Source organism: Pagrus major, chromosome 15 (assembly GCF_040436345.1).
Source record: "Pagrus major chromosome 15, Pma_NU_1.0".
NCBI lineage: Eukaryota > Metazoa > Chordata > Actinopteri > Spariformes > Sparidae > Pagrus > Pagrus major.
Window position 1 is genome coordinate 31,913,721 of NC_133229.1, and position 17,489 is coordinate 31,931,209.

Below are 17,489 nucleotides of genomic sequence, written 5' to 3' on the forward strand. Positions count from 1 at the left end.
ATTATATAGATTATTTCAACCAAATTATGAACCCATAAAGATCTAGAACAGTGCTGTGGTCGTCTGACTCTCCTGTATTTCTTTAGTTTTTCAGTCATCAGGTGTCAGACATCATTTGATTGAGGAGAACCTGAAGTTTCAGTCCAACTCATTTAAAGTCCAGATTTTACATTTGTTTTGTCTGAGAATGGATGAATGGTTTTTACAGTGAACTTAGACAGAACCTCAGGAAGGTTTTTTATTTGAAACGATGAACTTGGATGTTTCAGACTTTGATATGACTTTCTGTCTGCGTCTGACCTCATAAGCAAGTTACAGTCATTTATTAGAATATTCTGTTCAGGTGTAATTCTATATTTCCAAGAAGTTCAGAGAATAAATAGAGTATTTAACTGTTAAAATGTCCCCCAGTTATATAAATGTGATGTTTTGATTTGATAGGTGACTTAAATAATTAAGGGTCACTATTATGAATTTAATGTTGTTTATTGGCTGTTTTCCTTTCCTTTCTGATAATCGATAAATTAAACGTTTTAAATCTCTTACAAAGACAATATATGGAGTAAGAAAATGACAATCTAATTCATTTAATAGAAGACAGTATCGGGGTGAGGGTTCAGTTCCCACTATGGTCAAAAACTCAAGAAGTTCCTACTAAAGATCTTTTTAGAAATGATCCTCTAAATGTGAAGGAGAAGGAGAAGAAACAACGTGTCAACAACAAACAAGAAGAAGATTCATGGGATTAAATGAAGGATGTTGGTGAGGAAGAGGAGGCAGAAGATGCAGGGAGGAAGAGGCCCGCAGCACCGCTCACCGTGGCTCGGGGTATTCTGGGTATTCTTATGCTAATCCATCGCCGGGGATGAGGCGCAGAGCAGCCAAGCAAACAATGGCAGTGGAGCCAGAAAGTCTGGCCTGCAGTCTCCCAGGCCCTGAAAGGCATGTCGGGCAGGGCGCCGACACCAACAGGAGGCTGCTGCAGCACCCAGAGGCCCGCCTGCAAGGAGGGGCCCCTGGAGGGGATGGGGAACGGGGCCAAGATTGAGGGAGAGAGGAGGGAGGGAAGTAAGGGAGATGGAAAAGTGGAGGGGGAGAGAGAAATGTGAAGGCAACAGATGGAAATGAGAATGTGGGGAAGAAAGACGAGGTGAGATGAGAGAAAAAGAGAGACCGTGAAGAGGAGGAAGAGCTAAAGACAGATAAAATGATTCTGGGATGTAAAGAAATGTAAAGTGTTGGCAGAAAGAAAAGAAGAAACTCAAAATAATGTCAGTAAAGAATAACAATAAAATGCTTCCTGCCTAGTTCAGCACATTCAGGCTCCTGTTCCTGTAAGGTGATATCTTCTTCTGTGGTCTTGTAGCTGTTTTCGAGGATCTAGTGTTACAACAGTATGAGATTTTCATGATATGATAACAAATCTCGGTTTATCACATAATTGTTATTATTATCAGAGTATGGTCTAGACCTGCTCATTTGGAAAGTGTCATGAGATGACTTTTGTTGTGAATTGGCGCTATACAAATGAAGATTGATTGATCGGTGAGGGCTTGTGTTCACTGTTTTTTCCGGGCAGAAAAGCGCTGACTGTGCGTTCAGGAGCACTGAGATGAAGCGTTTGTGCGCTGAGAGAAAAAATGCTGCGCCTGCGTCTTGTCACTCTGACAACAATATGTTGACAGCTGCCGCTGTATGATGGACACTGGCACATAGGAGACAAAAATACAGTAAATATTATCGCCGAGGCCAGGAGAAGAAAAAGAGCCACGGTGACGTCACCAGGGCCTTTCTGAAAAGTTGAGAGATTTTCAGCACGGAGCACCTTTTCTCCGGCCGGCCACCTGCTGCCACAGATGCTCGCAGCTCATTGGGCTCCGACTCCGACTCTGCCTGGACTCCGTCCTGGAGTCCGATTGGGAACAACACTCCCCTGGTGCTCCAAGCTTGATCACCTTATGATGTACAAAGTGTCTTGGGGCTAGCTGGTTAGCGTGCTTACTTCAGTCGGCATCATAGAGGTTTTTGACACAATGTCAACACTGTTGTTTCATTACTCTGTTGATGATTTTACTTAATAATCAAACATTTTCAATTCTGATATATTGCACCTTTAACAAAATATTATGTCCCAACAGTCATAAAACTAGATATAAAACTTAATATATATTTTTTTTATAACGCTTCAACTAGTAGCTACAAGTAGATAAGCAAATGTACACAGTACACTTCTGTCTATTACTGTACTATGGTATACTTAGAAACCGGTATACCGCTACAAGACTCTTCATTTAGGTGAAAACTGCATCTTACTCCTACATTATTGGTCTAAAAATGCAAAAATGTGACTGTAATTTGGTGGCCTGGTCTTGTCTGTCACCTTGGAGACTTTAGGTTGTTCTGCATCAGGTTTTTTAAGGATCTGTTTGAAACCTTCTGAGTCATGATCTGAACACACAGACACGACCCAGATTATAATCATCCATCTGATTATAAATGATAGAAAAAAGACTCTTCTTCCCCCGAACCTGCCTGAGAACCATCATGTTTTTAAGTTTTCTGAGCTGCCGACACATTTGGAGCGTTCAGGAAGCAGTAATGTAGTTTGCTAAGCAGCCGTCACCGTCCCTCCCACACTCGTTGATTGTCTGTTTTCAGGGAAGTGAAGTGCAGAAATGCCAAACTTAATGCTGCTGATTAATCCCAGTGATGTGAACTGAACTGAAGTCATATACAAAAAAAATGACAAAAGGTTTATTTAAATGGGGTTTGTTGCTTTTTTTCTGCTGATTATCTTTGTATGTTTTGGACTGTTTTAAAATATATTTATGACTCACCTTTTTTCACATTTTGTAGACAAAATTATTACTGTGAAATCTTAATTGATTGAAGTCACAGATTGGACTGACAAGAAGCTACAGATGAAGTACTAATACATGGAAACAGTCTGTTCATATTATCCACCACCACCAGCTCCGATCCCAATCTCCCTCATTACTGCATTTATTTGTAGAGCTCAGGAGCTGTCGGAGGCCGCCGCTTCTCCAATCAGGCCTCACTGTCGTTTATTTAGTCTGCCGCCATTCAGCAGGAAGTGGAGACGCATTAAGGCTTGATTATTGATGTCTGGCCCCTCACGCTGCAGTCCATCCAGGAGGTGGAGGGGGAATTGTTAGAGATGGATTATTAATGTCTGTAAAAACCCCCCCCCCCCCCCCCCCCCAATTAGGTGTACTGTCATTTTACAGCTTTTGAGCAGATCTGTGAGGAGCTGAAAGAGCTTCTTCTCTCCCAAACAAGTTGATATCGTAAAACCTTTTCCCAACAAACAAACGGTCTTTTCAAGGGGTAGTATTACCTCGAGGCGTTTTGAACTAATAGATTTGTGTAATTCTTTGGATCAGTCCCACACTCAGACTCAGATGAGGCTCGGACAGGTGAAGGGATGGCAGGAAATCCATATCATGTTTTACTGTTTGTGTAGTTTTTCAGAACTTTTTTTCTACAAGTGAGAATTATGGCTCGAAACTGAACCTCGAAACCTTTTGATAAACAGGAAGTGAACACTAGGGGTGGGGGAAATGCATTATGGCTCAATGTTGAAAATGATAATGATAATAATAATATAATAATAAACTTTACTTTTGTAGCACCTTTTGAAAACAGAGTTTCCAGAGTGCTTTGACAAACAAGCAAAAGCAGGAAACTCAGGAAGAATTATTACAGAATAAACCTGGTCTGAGGTGAGATGAGACAAGAAGCAGAACAGAACATGTAAAAACACAAAAAGTCTATGATTAACTACAAGTAAAAGGAAAATTAGAAATAAAAGAATAAAAATCTGTAAAGGACAATCAGAAGATGACATCACATCAAAGGAATTAAGAACTGATAAAAAGATTATGAGCAGTAAAAAGAATGAAGACAATAAATAGATTAAAGATAACAAATATAAGCAGTAAAGGTAAGAAGAAAGACATCACAGGAGGTATTAGTCAGTAATCAGACATTTAACAACCTCGACATTATGATCGCTTTGAAAACTTTCATAAGATCGGGCTGAATGTTCTCCACAGCCGAACCAGTTGAATGGTGAAACATGACACACGTCAGCATGTGCTGATTGTTGAACTGGTTCCGTTCAAGAATTTTGGAGCCTTGGTGCCATCTAGAGTACCGGCTAGGGGTGTAAATCAATTTACAACACAATGTGTTATTATATAGATACTTTGGACAATGATACTATATTTGCTCATATTACAAAGTCTGCCACAAGTCGATGTGGATTCAGTTCTCTTCAGGGGCCTGTGATCAATATGAGACCATATGAGATGAGACCATATGAGATGAGATGATATGAGACCAAATGATATGAGATTATGTGATATGAGACCATATGAGATGAAACCAAATTATAAAAAATGTAAAATTTACTATGTCTCCACTAACACACAAAAACATATCTTAACAGCAACTTTGAGCAAGAGTAAAAAAAAAATCCCTCAAATTAGTCAATGAGACATTTATTTGTGCTAGTAACCATTATTAGATTAAGCTTCTGGCCTTTTACTTTGTGTAAATCAGCCTGACTTTGTTGAAACAGATCAGTTAATATTGTCGTATCGAGAGCAAAACAAATTGGCAGTCTGCTGAGTGAGACTGCCTGTTGGTCCTTTCTCCAAGTCCATTTGTTCCTGACCGGAGTGTCAACATCGTCACTGTCTTGTTCTTGCTGCTACCTGCTTTGCACTAGCACTGTTTAAAGGCGGAGTAAAGTCAGTAAAGGTGCATCTTAAAAATGATGATATGGATCCATGTTTTCACTTTGCAATGATCAGATATATATATATATATATCATATATATCAGTCCAGATAGATGGATTGTTAAACCTCTACTCGAGGATATGACATGCCCATTTTGACTCACACTTCAGGTCAAGGAAAACCAACACTGGATTCCAGACCAGTTTATTTTTCATCTTAATGGTCTGAATGGTTCAGGATAAGGTTTCTGAACTGGAACAGAACCGCTTCTGTGATTGCAGTTGTCTCCTGGAGTTTTGGACACGTCCAGCAGCCACAAACATCTTTTCAAATGTTGCTACCAAAGGTAAAAGTCTGATATACAATATAAATAATGTTATAAACAAACCCTTAGACTCAGATCAGTTTCTGTGTGTGTGATGTGGTTAAAAAATCTAAGTGGACCTCCTTATCAGTTTTTTGGTCAGCAGCTATTGTTTTGTAATCTTGACCAAACCAGTATTGGAAAGTTTCTTCTGATAGTCGTTCTGGAAATTGAACCTGTAACTGTTTTGGTGCCTTGCTCTGTAGTAAACTGAAACAGATCCATGTGCTGTAGTCATAGAGGAGACTAATCTTAGTAATAATAAAGTAATCACAGTATAACTCGGAGCATTTCCTTTATTAAAGTCCTCCTCCAGACTCTGCAGTCATGGCAGTGTAATATCATTTGACATAATAGTTTTTATAGCCGGCTACCTCTGCAGCCAAATGAAAAGTTATTATAGCCAGCAGCCTTTAAAGAGCTCTCTTTCTTCTACACGTCTTAACCCACTGCTTGGGTTTCTATCCCTCCACATTTCCCAGCATCCCCGGAGCGGTGTGACCTCAAATTCCTTCCCCTGGGGGGGCTGGCTATGGCTCAGTGGTTCCCTATAAGGGCGGTTTATTCTGTACAGGTGGGATGGCTAACAATACCTCCTTTCATTCCCGTCACGCTGAATGTTCCTCCTCCTAGACTCTGATGTCACGTCCAGCTCGCCAGAGCAGCTACGCTACATTAACTGCTGTTAACTGAGGAGACGAGACGAGGAGGAGGGAGACAGGAGGCCTCAACCTCAACACTCCACATGATACCTGATTATATGAAGATCTGAACATCTTAAACAGCTCGACCTGCCGTAAATGTCGTTGATAGCTGAAGAACATGAGTCCGCAGAAATGAGACTCTGGTGTCAGCATTAAAAAAATGTCTGTATCGTCTGTTAGCTGCTGCTGGGGGAAGAAGGAGGTTGTTGTTTGACTGAGAAGCAGACCGAAGGATCAGAGACAAGTTTAAACATGACTCAGAGGAGGAGGAGGGAGGGGGTGGAGGAGGAGGAGGTGGTGGAGGAGGAGGAGGTGGTGGAGGAGGAGGTGGTGGAGGAGGAGGAAGGGGAAGAGGGGGAGGAGTGAAAGTTACCTGACACCCAGAGAATCTGTTTAACCCTTTCTGACAGGATTTGATCTCCTGAGTGGACATTTTATTTGTGTGACTCTCTGGTGTTTCAGCCTCCACTCTGACTGTACCTTCCTGTTTTCATTGTTGTGATCAATCACTAAGTGTGTGTGCAGTCATCTTACCTGGTGTTTTCAAAGGGAAGTGGATGTGTCGGGTGATTTAGGACGGGTGTGAGCTTCCTGTCTTGGGGGCTCACAACAGACGGTCCTTCCTGAACCTGTCCCGTCTTGTCCTCCTCCGTCCCCCCGTCTGTCTGAATGTGTCTTTGTGCGTCTTATCTCCCACATGTTGTTGTTGTCGGCCTCTAAATGGAGCAAACAAACTTGAGGTTTTGTTGTGGCAGCGAGGTGAAGATATTTCCACTTTCTGTTATCGACACACTGACGCCGACACACGCTCTAATCCTCTGTTTCATCCCGTCTGTCTCTGAGGCACATTCCTGATTGAAAATGAGCACCTGTGATTCAGACAGGACCCTCTTGGACAAACGGAGCAGACAGCAGCCGTATGTGCACATGAATAGATCTAAAGGTTCAGAGCTCATCTGTGTGTGGGCATCATATCTGATTGCAGTCGCCTCCTGAAGTTTTGGACGCATCCAGCAGTACATAAACATCTTCTCAAATGTTGTTACCAAAGATAAAGTCTGATATACTGTATACAGTGTTATAAACAGCTGTGTGGCCTTTCGAGGTCTAACAAATCTTCAGACTAATAGATCTGTTTCTCAAACGAGAGATGGTTTCACCATTAACCTATAGTTCCCCAAACAACACAAACACAGCTCAGCAAGAAGGCTAACACTTTAATTTAAGTGTATAGTCATGCCATACATTGTTAGAAAGCTTCGATGCTCGTGATTCTATTCTTCCAAACCATTTCAAGATAAAACCTCAGAAGCAAGGTTCAGCCAACAAAGAAACAAGCTAACAAACTAGCACGTACCAAGTTTTGCCAACTCACCGATAAAGTGTCTGTGTCTCAGGAGAACATCAAACTCCAACAAAAACTGTCTTCTCTTATTCACAAATGTCCACTAGGTCAATTTCAGTAACGTATTTAGTCCTAAACACAGTGTTCATCTTGTCACCCTCTTGAGGTGGCGGAGGACAGGATGCTGGCAAAACTGCTGGCAATCATGGACAATGTCTTTCACCCCCTCCACAAAACTCTGGACAAGCTAAAGAGCGGCTTCAGCAACAGACTAATTCAACCCTGCTGCCTTAAGGAGCGGCACAGGAAATCATTCCTACCCGGTGCCATCAGACTGTACAACGCTCACATAACAAAACACGAAACACACACACAACTACTGCGCTTTATATTATTTCTGTACATAAACCTGCACCTTTTTCTCTTGCACCTTATGCTCCACTTACCTCAACATTTAATTTTATTTACCTCAATATTTTTATTTGTATTTTATTTCATCATAACTACCTATAAGCATTCCATTGTATATAGTATTCTATTGTTGGGAACGTTCTCTTCTATTGTTTTTGTTGCATATTGTATACAGTACTTTATTGTTTCTTATTGCCTCCTATATTTGCCCTTGTATTTTTATTGTATTTGTACTAAATGTACCTGCTGCTATGATGACCGAATTTCCCCTTGGGGTTCTACCTACCTACCAACCTACCAACCTACCAACCAACCAACCAACCAATCAATCAATCAATCAATCAATCAATCAATCATGACAAAATGGCACCAAACCTGCAATCTGGGATGCTTTTCATGCTTTTATCTGTAAAGAGACTCCTCATTTCACAACAGACTCCATCATCCCTCTGCACCAGTGATCCTGAGATGGCAGCTCATTTGAGCAGACATGAGCTTATATGCCTGCCCTAGAGCCCACAACAGCCAATGAGAGATCAAGTAGACAAAAGACCCACTTGTCTACACAGCCAATGAGATTTCAAATCCAGTAATATATAGTTTGTCAGTTGTTAAAGCCCTAAACTTGGAAATGATGCAGGTTTATGTAGTTGTATGTGTTTGGCTCTTTGTATAGGCTGTTTTTCCACTCAAGAACTTGTTTTTGACCATTTTATATGTAAAAATCTCTGGACTGAAATCCTCTCCTCCAACTGGACAGCTGTTTTCTGACATAGCTGCTCTGCTACACGAGGCAGTGGTTCATTTCTGTTTCCTGATTACAGAATAGTTTTGTTTGTGGCACACGTTGTTCAAACTGTTTTAATATAATGATAGTTGTTGAACTGGTAACAGTATCTGTGATCAAGTGATCCCAGAGTGGTAAACTGTTCTCTGCTTCTGTTTCTGAGCGTGATTGGCTCTCACCTGGTTGTCCCTCACATGACATCAGAGGACAGAGTCACTGTCCCAGCTTTGAGTCTGAATGTGTAAACGACTGTTAAAGGGACAAAGGCTGAAGTTTATAGAGACTGAACATCTCAAACTGGGAGGAAACAGTTTGTGATGTCCCCAAAATACCTTCAGTCCTCACAGGCACACAAACAGTTCACAAGCTCCTTTTTTCTTTCTCTCTCTCTCTCTCTCTCTCTCTCTCTGTCTCTCTGTCTCGCTCTCTCTCTCTCTCTGTCTCTCTGTCTCTCTGTCTCTGTCTCGCTCTCTCTCTCTCTGTCTCTCTCTCTCTGTCTCTCTCTCTCTCTGTCTCGCTCTCTCTCTCTCTCTCACACTCACACTCACACACACACACACACACACACAAGTACGTTTGTCTGTCTCGTCTTGTGAGGACTATCATTGATGTAACTCATGTCCTCGCCTCTGACATGAACTTTAACCATGACAACTAAATGTCCAGAAGCTGAACCTTCAAACAGTCATTTGAAGTCTTGAGGAACAAAATGTCCTCTGAGTGAAGACACGTCCTCACTCTGATAGTAACACTGGCACAAACACACACACGCACACACACACTTGGCACTCTCTCACACACACTTTTGCTGTCTCACATCAACTACACTCCCCCTCATTCACTTACAATAATACACACATGCACACACCTACACACACACACACACTCTGATGCTTGCGTGTGTGTGTGTGTGTGTGTGTGTGTGTGTGTGTCTTTGTTCTCCGCCTCCTCAGCCAGAGATGTGTGAAAAGTGGGTCACAGGTCGGACCTCTTTGTCCCCCCCGGGCAAATGAAAAGTGACAGACACCGGCCGTGCATCGCTGCTAATTCGCTCACTCACACACACACATACTCATAGACATACGCGCACTCACTCACACACACACACACCCTCCACCCCTCTTGGCGCCCACTAATTGCGACATGCCGTTATTAGCGCTGCGCAGGGCCAGCGCCTATAATTGCAGAACATCCCAGGACAAATAATTTGGTAGTTAGTTGGACCGTCGGAGGCCAGCGCCGGGCCGGCTTAGGTCAGCGGGTCACAGCTCGCTGAGGACGAGGGGGGCGAGGGAGAGAGCCGAGCCAAACCAAACCGAACCGAACTACTTGGACCTTATTAGAGCTGCCACTTTAATGACAGCTGGATTAAATGATGTTTTGCAGTTGAGGCTGAAACAAAATGGATGCAGTGATATGGAAATTCTGGGGCTTTACCAACACCAATGTTTAATAAAACAATTTGGTGGATTACCGGTACCAATTTTTTAAAATGTTTTTGTTATTTATTCTCCCTTTTGTGTTCGGGTCAAGTTTAATTCTGTGTCTTTCCTTCTTCAGGGTTTTAGACCCAAAGATCCAGTGAGACAGAAGAGGACCTGATATTGTGATACCTGCCTCCGTCTCCTCCCTCCATCCCTCCTGCTGTCCTCCAGCTCCTTCTCCTCCCCACCTCCCGACTCCTGCTGTGGATCAAAGACTTTTATCAAGACTCCTCAATCCAGCTCTCTGACCAGCTGACCAGAAGCTCCTGATCACAGACCACAGCCCAGTCTGGGCCCAGTCCGGCCCAGCGTCGATCCAGTCCTGCTGCAGGATGGCAGGTCTCACGTTCTGTGTGGCTGTGACGGCTGCTGCTCTCCTGCTGACCCTCAGAACTGATGGTAAGACTTTAAAATACATTTTGTGTTTAGAACTCATTACTGTGGCATTAACGGTCCACACAGTCCACACGGTCCACACGGTCCACACGGTCCACACAGTCCACACAGTCCACACGGTCCACACGGTCCACACGGTCCACACGGTCCACACAGTCCACACTGGACGGGCCTCATCTGACATTCAAATGAAGCCACAACAACAGGCAGAATGGATCTCACTCTGTAAATCTCCAGGTGCTTCACTGTGATGTAAATGACATGTCTGGTCTCTCTGAACCCGTCAGTGTCAGCAGCAGCTGTTTGTGAACACTCTCTTTCAACTAATCCAACCACTTAACCAGTAACCACAACATCACCAGACTCCCTTAACAAATGTAGTTATTTTAAGAGTTGTTGAGTTAAAACAAACTTTATAAACTTTGTGAAACTCTGTCTCTGACAGATTCTTCATTATTTATTCCTTCTTGTAAATTTAACAAATGTTCTACATGAACTTCTTTCTTTCTTTGTGTAAAACCATGGTGTCTGTTTGTCCCAGTGATGGAGGGGTTTTTTTGCAGTGAGATCTGATCACAAGTGGCCACTCAGACTCATGTTAATGTCTGCCCAAAGTACCCAGAACTTTTAATCTCAGGAACTCGTTTTCAAGAAACTAACTGAAAGGTTCCTTGAGCTGGTTGTCTGCATGTCCACTGCAGTATAAGACCAGTGAAGATGAGCCAAATTAGCCCAGTAACGTATTAAAAAGAGGCAAATGTTTTTACACATGATGCTGTGACCACTTGATCATCGGTGCATCTTCTGTAACTCCATAGTGATGTGTCGAAGCCCAATCAACAAACAAACTGGAATTTTACTGCAAGTAGTCGACCAAGCAGAAATGTTCAGTGCTGCAAAGTTCCTGCACTTTTGGAAAGTACAACCCTACAGCAGGGACCTTTTTGGGGTAAAATAATGTCCCGGGGAACTTGATTTAGACTCTGGACCCTGGTTCATGTTCCTTCACACAACAAGTGGTTTCTCTGATTTCTCCTCCTGGTTTCAGTCTTTAAACCTGTTTCAGCTGCTGAGTTACTCATTAACTCTTCAGTTTGTCCTCAGTGAGATAAGCAGTACTTTCAGATGGACATTAACATAAAGAGTCATTGAGCCCCTCCTGTAAAATCAGTAGCTCCTCCTTGAACACACAGATGTTTATCAGCAGCCTTTTGTTCCATCTATGATTAAGTGTTAATTGGCTGATAATGGAGAGACTTCAGAAATGAGCCTGCAGCTGGGAACACACAGCAGCACATTTATTTATCCTGACTGAGACGTTCACACACACATGAACAGAAAGTGTTTGAGAAGATTGAGGCAGTAACTTCTGGATTTGTGTGTTAAAATAAAGTTTTTTGCTAAAAGCAGCAGAACACTTTGTTTCCAGCAGCTTCACAACAAATTAGATCTGATAAAAATGCACTCCAGTTTTATTTGTAAACTTAATATCTTTGATTTTAGGCTGTTCATTGGACAAAACCAGCCCACTAGAGATGTCACCTCAGAGATTTTTACTGTTTTCCAATATTATATAGATAAAACGATAAATTACAGATGACTGAAAATAATCCAACAGCAATTCAGCAACATCATTTAAACATTTGATCATATAAACAAGTTATTGCTTTTACAACTACATATTCACATAAGTTTCTCCCTAAAGTCAACTTCATAGTTCTGTATGTCGTACAGAATTTAAAGCTTGTGGTTGTTTATTGTAGACAAAAAGGTCAAAACAGGAAAGTGTTGAGTCATCAAACTGCAAACTGCAGACTAAAAGAGGACAGACAGGAGGACAGACAGACAGGAGGACGGACAGACAGGAGGACAGACACTTCTCCACGTGTAACTGCAGTATTTTGACTGAGAACACCATCAGACTGAACACCATCAGACTGAACACCATCAGACTGTGAACACCATCAGACTGTGAACACCATCAGACTGAGAACACCGTCAGACTGAGAACACCGTCAGACTGTAAACACCATCAGACTGAACACCATCAGACTGAACACCATCAGACTGTGAACACCGTCAGACTGAACACCGTCAGACTGTGAACACCGTCAGACTGTGAACACCGTCAGACTGTAAACACCGTCAGACTGTGAACACCATCAGACTGTGAACACCATCAGACTGAGAACACCATCAGACTGAACACCATCAGACTGAGAACACCATCAGACTGAACACCATCAGACTGAACACCATCAGACTGTGAACACCATCAGACTGTGAACACCATCAGACTGAGAACACCGTCAGACTGAGAACACCGTCAGACTGTAAACACCATCAGACTGAACACCATCAGACTGAACACCATCAGACTGTGAACACCGTCAGACTGAACACCGTCAGACTGTGAACACCGTCAGACTGTAAACACCGTCAGACTGTAAACACCGTCAGACTGTGAACACCATCAGACTGTGAACACCATCAGACTGAGAACACCATCAGACTGAACACCATCAGACTGTGAACACCATCAGACTGAACACCATCAGACTGTGAACACCATCAGACTGTGAACACCATCAGACTGAGAACACCATCAGACTGAGAACACCATCAGACTGAACACCGTCAGACTGTGAACACCATCAGACTGTGAACACCATCAGACTGAACACCATCAGACTGAACACCATCAGACTGTGAACACCATCAGACTGTGAACACCATCAGACTGAACACCATCAGACTGAACACCATCAGACTGTGAACACCATCAGACTGTGAACACCATCAGACTGTGAACACCGTCAGACTGAACACCGTCAGACTGTAAACACCGTCAGACTGTGAACACCATCAGACTGTGAACACCATCAGACTGAGAACACCATCAGACTGAGAACACCATCAGACTGAGAACACCATCAGACTGAACACCATCAGACTGTGAACACCATCAGACTGAACACCATCAGACTGTGAACACCATCAGACTGAGAACACCATCAGACTGAGAACACCATCAGACTGAACACCGTCAGACTGAACACCGTCAGACTGTGAACACCGTCAGACTGAGAACACCATCAGACTGAACACCGTCAGACTGAACACCGTCAGACTGTGAACACCATCAGACTGTGAACACCATCAGACTGAACACCATCAGACTGTGAACACCATCAGACTGTGAACACCATCAGACTGAGAACACCGTCAGACTGTGAACACCGTCAGACTGAGAACACCGTCAGACTGAGAACACCGTCAGACTGTAAACACCGTCAGACTGTGAACACCATCAGACTGAGAACACCATCAGACTGAGAACACCATCAGACTGTGAACACCATCAGACTGAACACCATCAGACTGTGAACACCATCAGACTGAGAACACCATCAGACTGAGAACACCATCAGACTGAACACCATCAGACTGAACACCGTCAGACTGTGAACACCATCAGACTGAGAACACCATCAGACTGAACACCATCAGACTGAACACCGTCAGACTGAGAACACCATCAGACTGAGAACACCATCAGACTGAGAACACCATCAGACTGAACACCGTCAGACTGTGAACACCATCAGACTGTGAACACCATCAGACTGAGAACACCATCAGACTGAACACCATCAGACTGAGAACACCATCAGACTGAACACCATCAGACTGAACACCATCAGACTGAGAACACCATCAGACTGAACACCATCAGACTGAGAACACCATCAGACTGAGAACACCATCAGACTGTGAACACCATCAGACTGTGAACACCATCAGACTGAACACCATCAGACTGAACACCATCAGACTGAGAACACCGTCAGACTGAACACCGTCAGACTGAACACCATCAGACTGAACACCATCAGACTGAGAACACCATCAGACTGAACACCATCAGACTGAGAACACCATCAGACTGTGAACACCATCAGACTGTGAACACCATCAGACTGAGAACACCATCAGACTGAGAACACCATCAGACTGAGAACACCATCAGACTGTGAACACCATCAGACTGAGAACACCATCAGACTGAACACCATCAGACTGAACACCATCAGACTGTGAACACCATCATTTCCACTCATTTCTCCACCTCTTCACCTCCGTCTGTTGACTTCAGCTCTTCTGCATGAAATGGAATCAGTTTGTTTTTGTATGATTCATTTTGTCTGCTGCATCGTGAAAAACTTAAACACTTAAAGAATGGAATCGGTTTGTTTTTAGTTGAACGCTGCATCGGAGGCTGAAATGTTAAAAAATGTCAAAAATCTGAATCTACTTTTAGAAATACTTTTTTTGATTCCTGAGGGGAAATGAATAAAAACAATATATTTCACAGCAGAAAACAGAACAGAACTGTCTCTAGCAGCATGTTTAGAGAGGCTGCAGCTTAAGTAAGTGACGAATTAAAAAAAAAAGTATGGTAAAAGAAAAAAAGTTGGAAGAAATAGAAAAACGAGCCGGAGCAAAACACAACAGGTTACATGCACACAAACTAAATCCAGAGGACTCAGGTGGACTCAGCAGCTTCATACTGGTGTGATACAGTTTGAAATATAGAAGAAAACAGGGAACAGATGAAAACCAGATTTTATTTGAAATGTTAAACTTGTAAATCTGCTTCACAGTTCTGACATCATGGACTGAAACACCTTTTTCCCTCTGTTGTCCTCTAGTAGACGACACAAGAAGACGAATCAACACTAAAACAACTGTGTCACTAAACGTTGTGGTCGCCACACATGTGAAGTGTGAAGCTGCAGGCTGTAAACAAGCAGACAGACACATTCATGTTTCCACTCTCAGCTCTATTATCATCTGAACCTCCCTCTGTCCCGTCCACCGCTCCTCCCTGCAGGAAGCTGTTGAGCTGATTGTTGCCGCTCTCACTTCCTCTCTGCACATTAACCACTTCCTGTATGGCACTGTACGAGCTGTCAGCGGCGCTAAACGCTCCAAACAGCCATTGTTCTCCGGAAATATCCCTCAGTCCCTCTGGAGACGCATTCAGCCTCTGAAACACTGTTTATTTCCCCTCCTGGAGTTTCTCTGCCACAGCCAGTGACGACTGAGAGGAGACTGATTTCACTCTTTAACTCGGTCATTTATTAGTTATTTCTTTTCAACTCACAGAATAGTTTCCATTTAAACGGTCTGCTCACTTCTCCTCTTTTCTTCCTGCGTGTCAGTTAGATTTGAGGTTTTCATATGTTGTAGGTCACGTCGGTATCGTTCTCATATTAAGCTGCTCTGTTGTCTGGTCGTTTTAACGAGCGTCCGACGGTAATTACCTTGTCACCATGGCAACGCAGGGAGGTGGCAGGGAGGAAGTCAACAGTTTGTCAGAGCTGCTCTAATGAAAAGGGTTTCAGTTGTAAAAGTGGAAAACAAACAGGAGGAGAACTGGGATGAGATGTTGGATTAAACGCAGTGAAACAACAACGTGAAGAGAAGAATGGCAGATTAACTTTATAATAACTAAAACACAGAAACACTTTATTGTGTCTCGTATCAGGAGAATCACATTACATTCAAGTCTTATGTACATTTATGTGTTTCACCCTAACCCAGGCTACACACAGGCTACACACAGGTAACACACAGGTAACACACAGGCTACACACAGGCTACACACAGGCTACACACAGGTAACACACAGGCTACACACAGGCTACACACAGGCTACACACAGGTAACACACAGGCTACACACAGGTAAAACACAGGTAACACACAGGTAACACACAGGTAACACACAGGTTACACACAGGTAACACACAGGCTACACACAGGCTACACACAGGCAACACACAGGTAACACACAGGTAACACACAGGCTACACACAGGCTACACACAGGCTACACACAGGTAACACACAGGCTACACACAGGCTACACACAGGCTACGCACAGGTAACACACAGGCTACACACAGGCTACACACAGGCTACGCACAGGTAACTAACAGGTAACACACAGGTAACACATAGGCTACACACAGGCTACACACAGGCTACGCACAGGTAACTAACAGGTAACACACAGGTAACACAGGCTACACATAGGCTACACACAGGCTACACACAGGCTACACACAGGCTACACATAGGCTACACACAGGCTAGCCTTTCTTATTGTTGAAGGAATACCTGCAGACGATGCTCAGGGCTGAAAAGAACTCAACTTAATTTTTCTGCTTCAGAAAAATCATTTTATCTTCATTTTTTATTGCAGTTTAAATTCTCTTCCAAAGACCCAACAATTGAACGTGAAAAATGTTAACGTTTAAATTCAACTTGGTCATTAAGTATCATTATTTTGTTTCTTCGTTGTTCTCCTCTTTTGAAACCGAACATGAACCCTTTTTAAGAGATATGTGCAGAGCAGTATCACATTTGACTAAACTGACGAGTCTTCTGTCTTTTTGGATTGACAAACAAGCACATCATGATAATTATCTGAGGTGAAATGAACTTAAAGTAAACACTTTGACTTTGACATAAGTGGCCTTCAAAATAAAAGCATGACGTAAGTGAAATGGCCTCAGGACTGCTGCTGATCCCTGAATCGACTCCACAGGTGTGTCTGTGATTGAACTCCAAAGTGTTGAACAGCGTCAGAGAGGTTTTTTAAGATTGTTTGAGCTGTGTAGGGTGGCAGATGAATGTTCAGATCACTGAGTGATGGTGCTGAGGGACAAAGAGGTGACAGGATGTTGTATCAGGAGGAGGATTTGATTCAGGTGTGTGTGTCGTCGTCTCCTGTCGACCTGCAGAAGTGATGATGGCTCGTAACAAGAGAAAAGCAGCTTCTCCTCTCTGGATGTCGACCAGGACGAGAAACAGCGCGCGCGCGCACACACACACACACACACACACACACACTACAGTTATATTAGAGGTCATTTTTTACTGATGCTAATGCTGCAACAAACAAATAAACAAGTGGTGTCAGAGTTTCACACAGTTATCATGTCAGAAGAATTCAAACATTTTGAGCGTCTGATCGTCTGTCGTCTCCTGAATGATTTTGAGCGGCAGTAGAAGCCAATAGAGCTGCAAAGATAAACTTTTTGATAATCTGTTAATTAGTTTCAGTAATTATTATTAAAATTGAGAATGTCTGGGTTGTTGACATTTAGGATGAAACGCCATTTTAGAACATTTTATGACGTTTTAGTGACAGAAGAACGAGTCGG

At 42.9% G+C, this 17,489-nt stretch overlaps 1 protein-coding gene across 3 annotated transcripts in view; it reads left to right on the top strand.

Annotated features, from left to right (window-relative positions):
* Positions 1–17,489, top strand: part of bmpr1aa (bone morphogenetic protein receptor, type IAa) — a 66,603-nt gene that overhangs the window by 33,825 nt on the left and 15,289 nt on the right. For 2 of the 3 annotated variants that reach the window (XM_073481836.1, XM_073481838.1), the window contains exon 1: positions 10,101–10,259. In XM_073481836.1, coding sequence (XP_073337937.1) covers positions 10,193–10,259 — 67 coding nt within the window. In that variant the 5' untranslated portion in view covers positions 10,101–10,192. Of the gene's footprint in view, positions 1–9,936; positions 10,260–17,489 lie in introns of those variants that run through there. The other variant, XM_073481837.1, reaches the window with a different exon arrangement.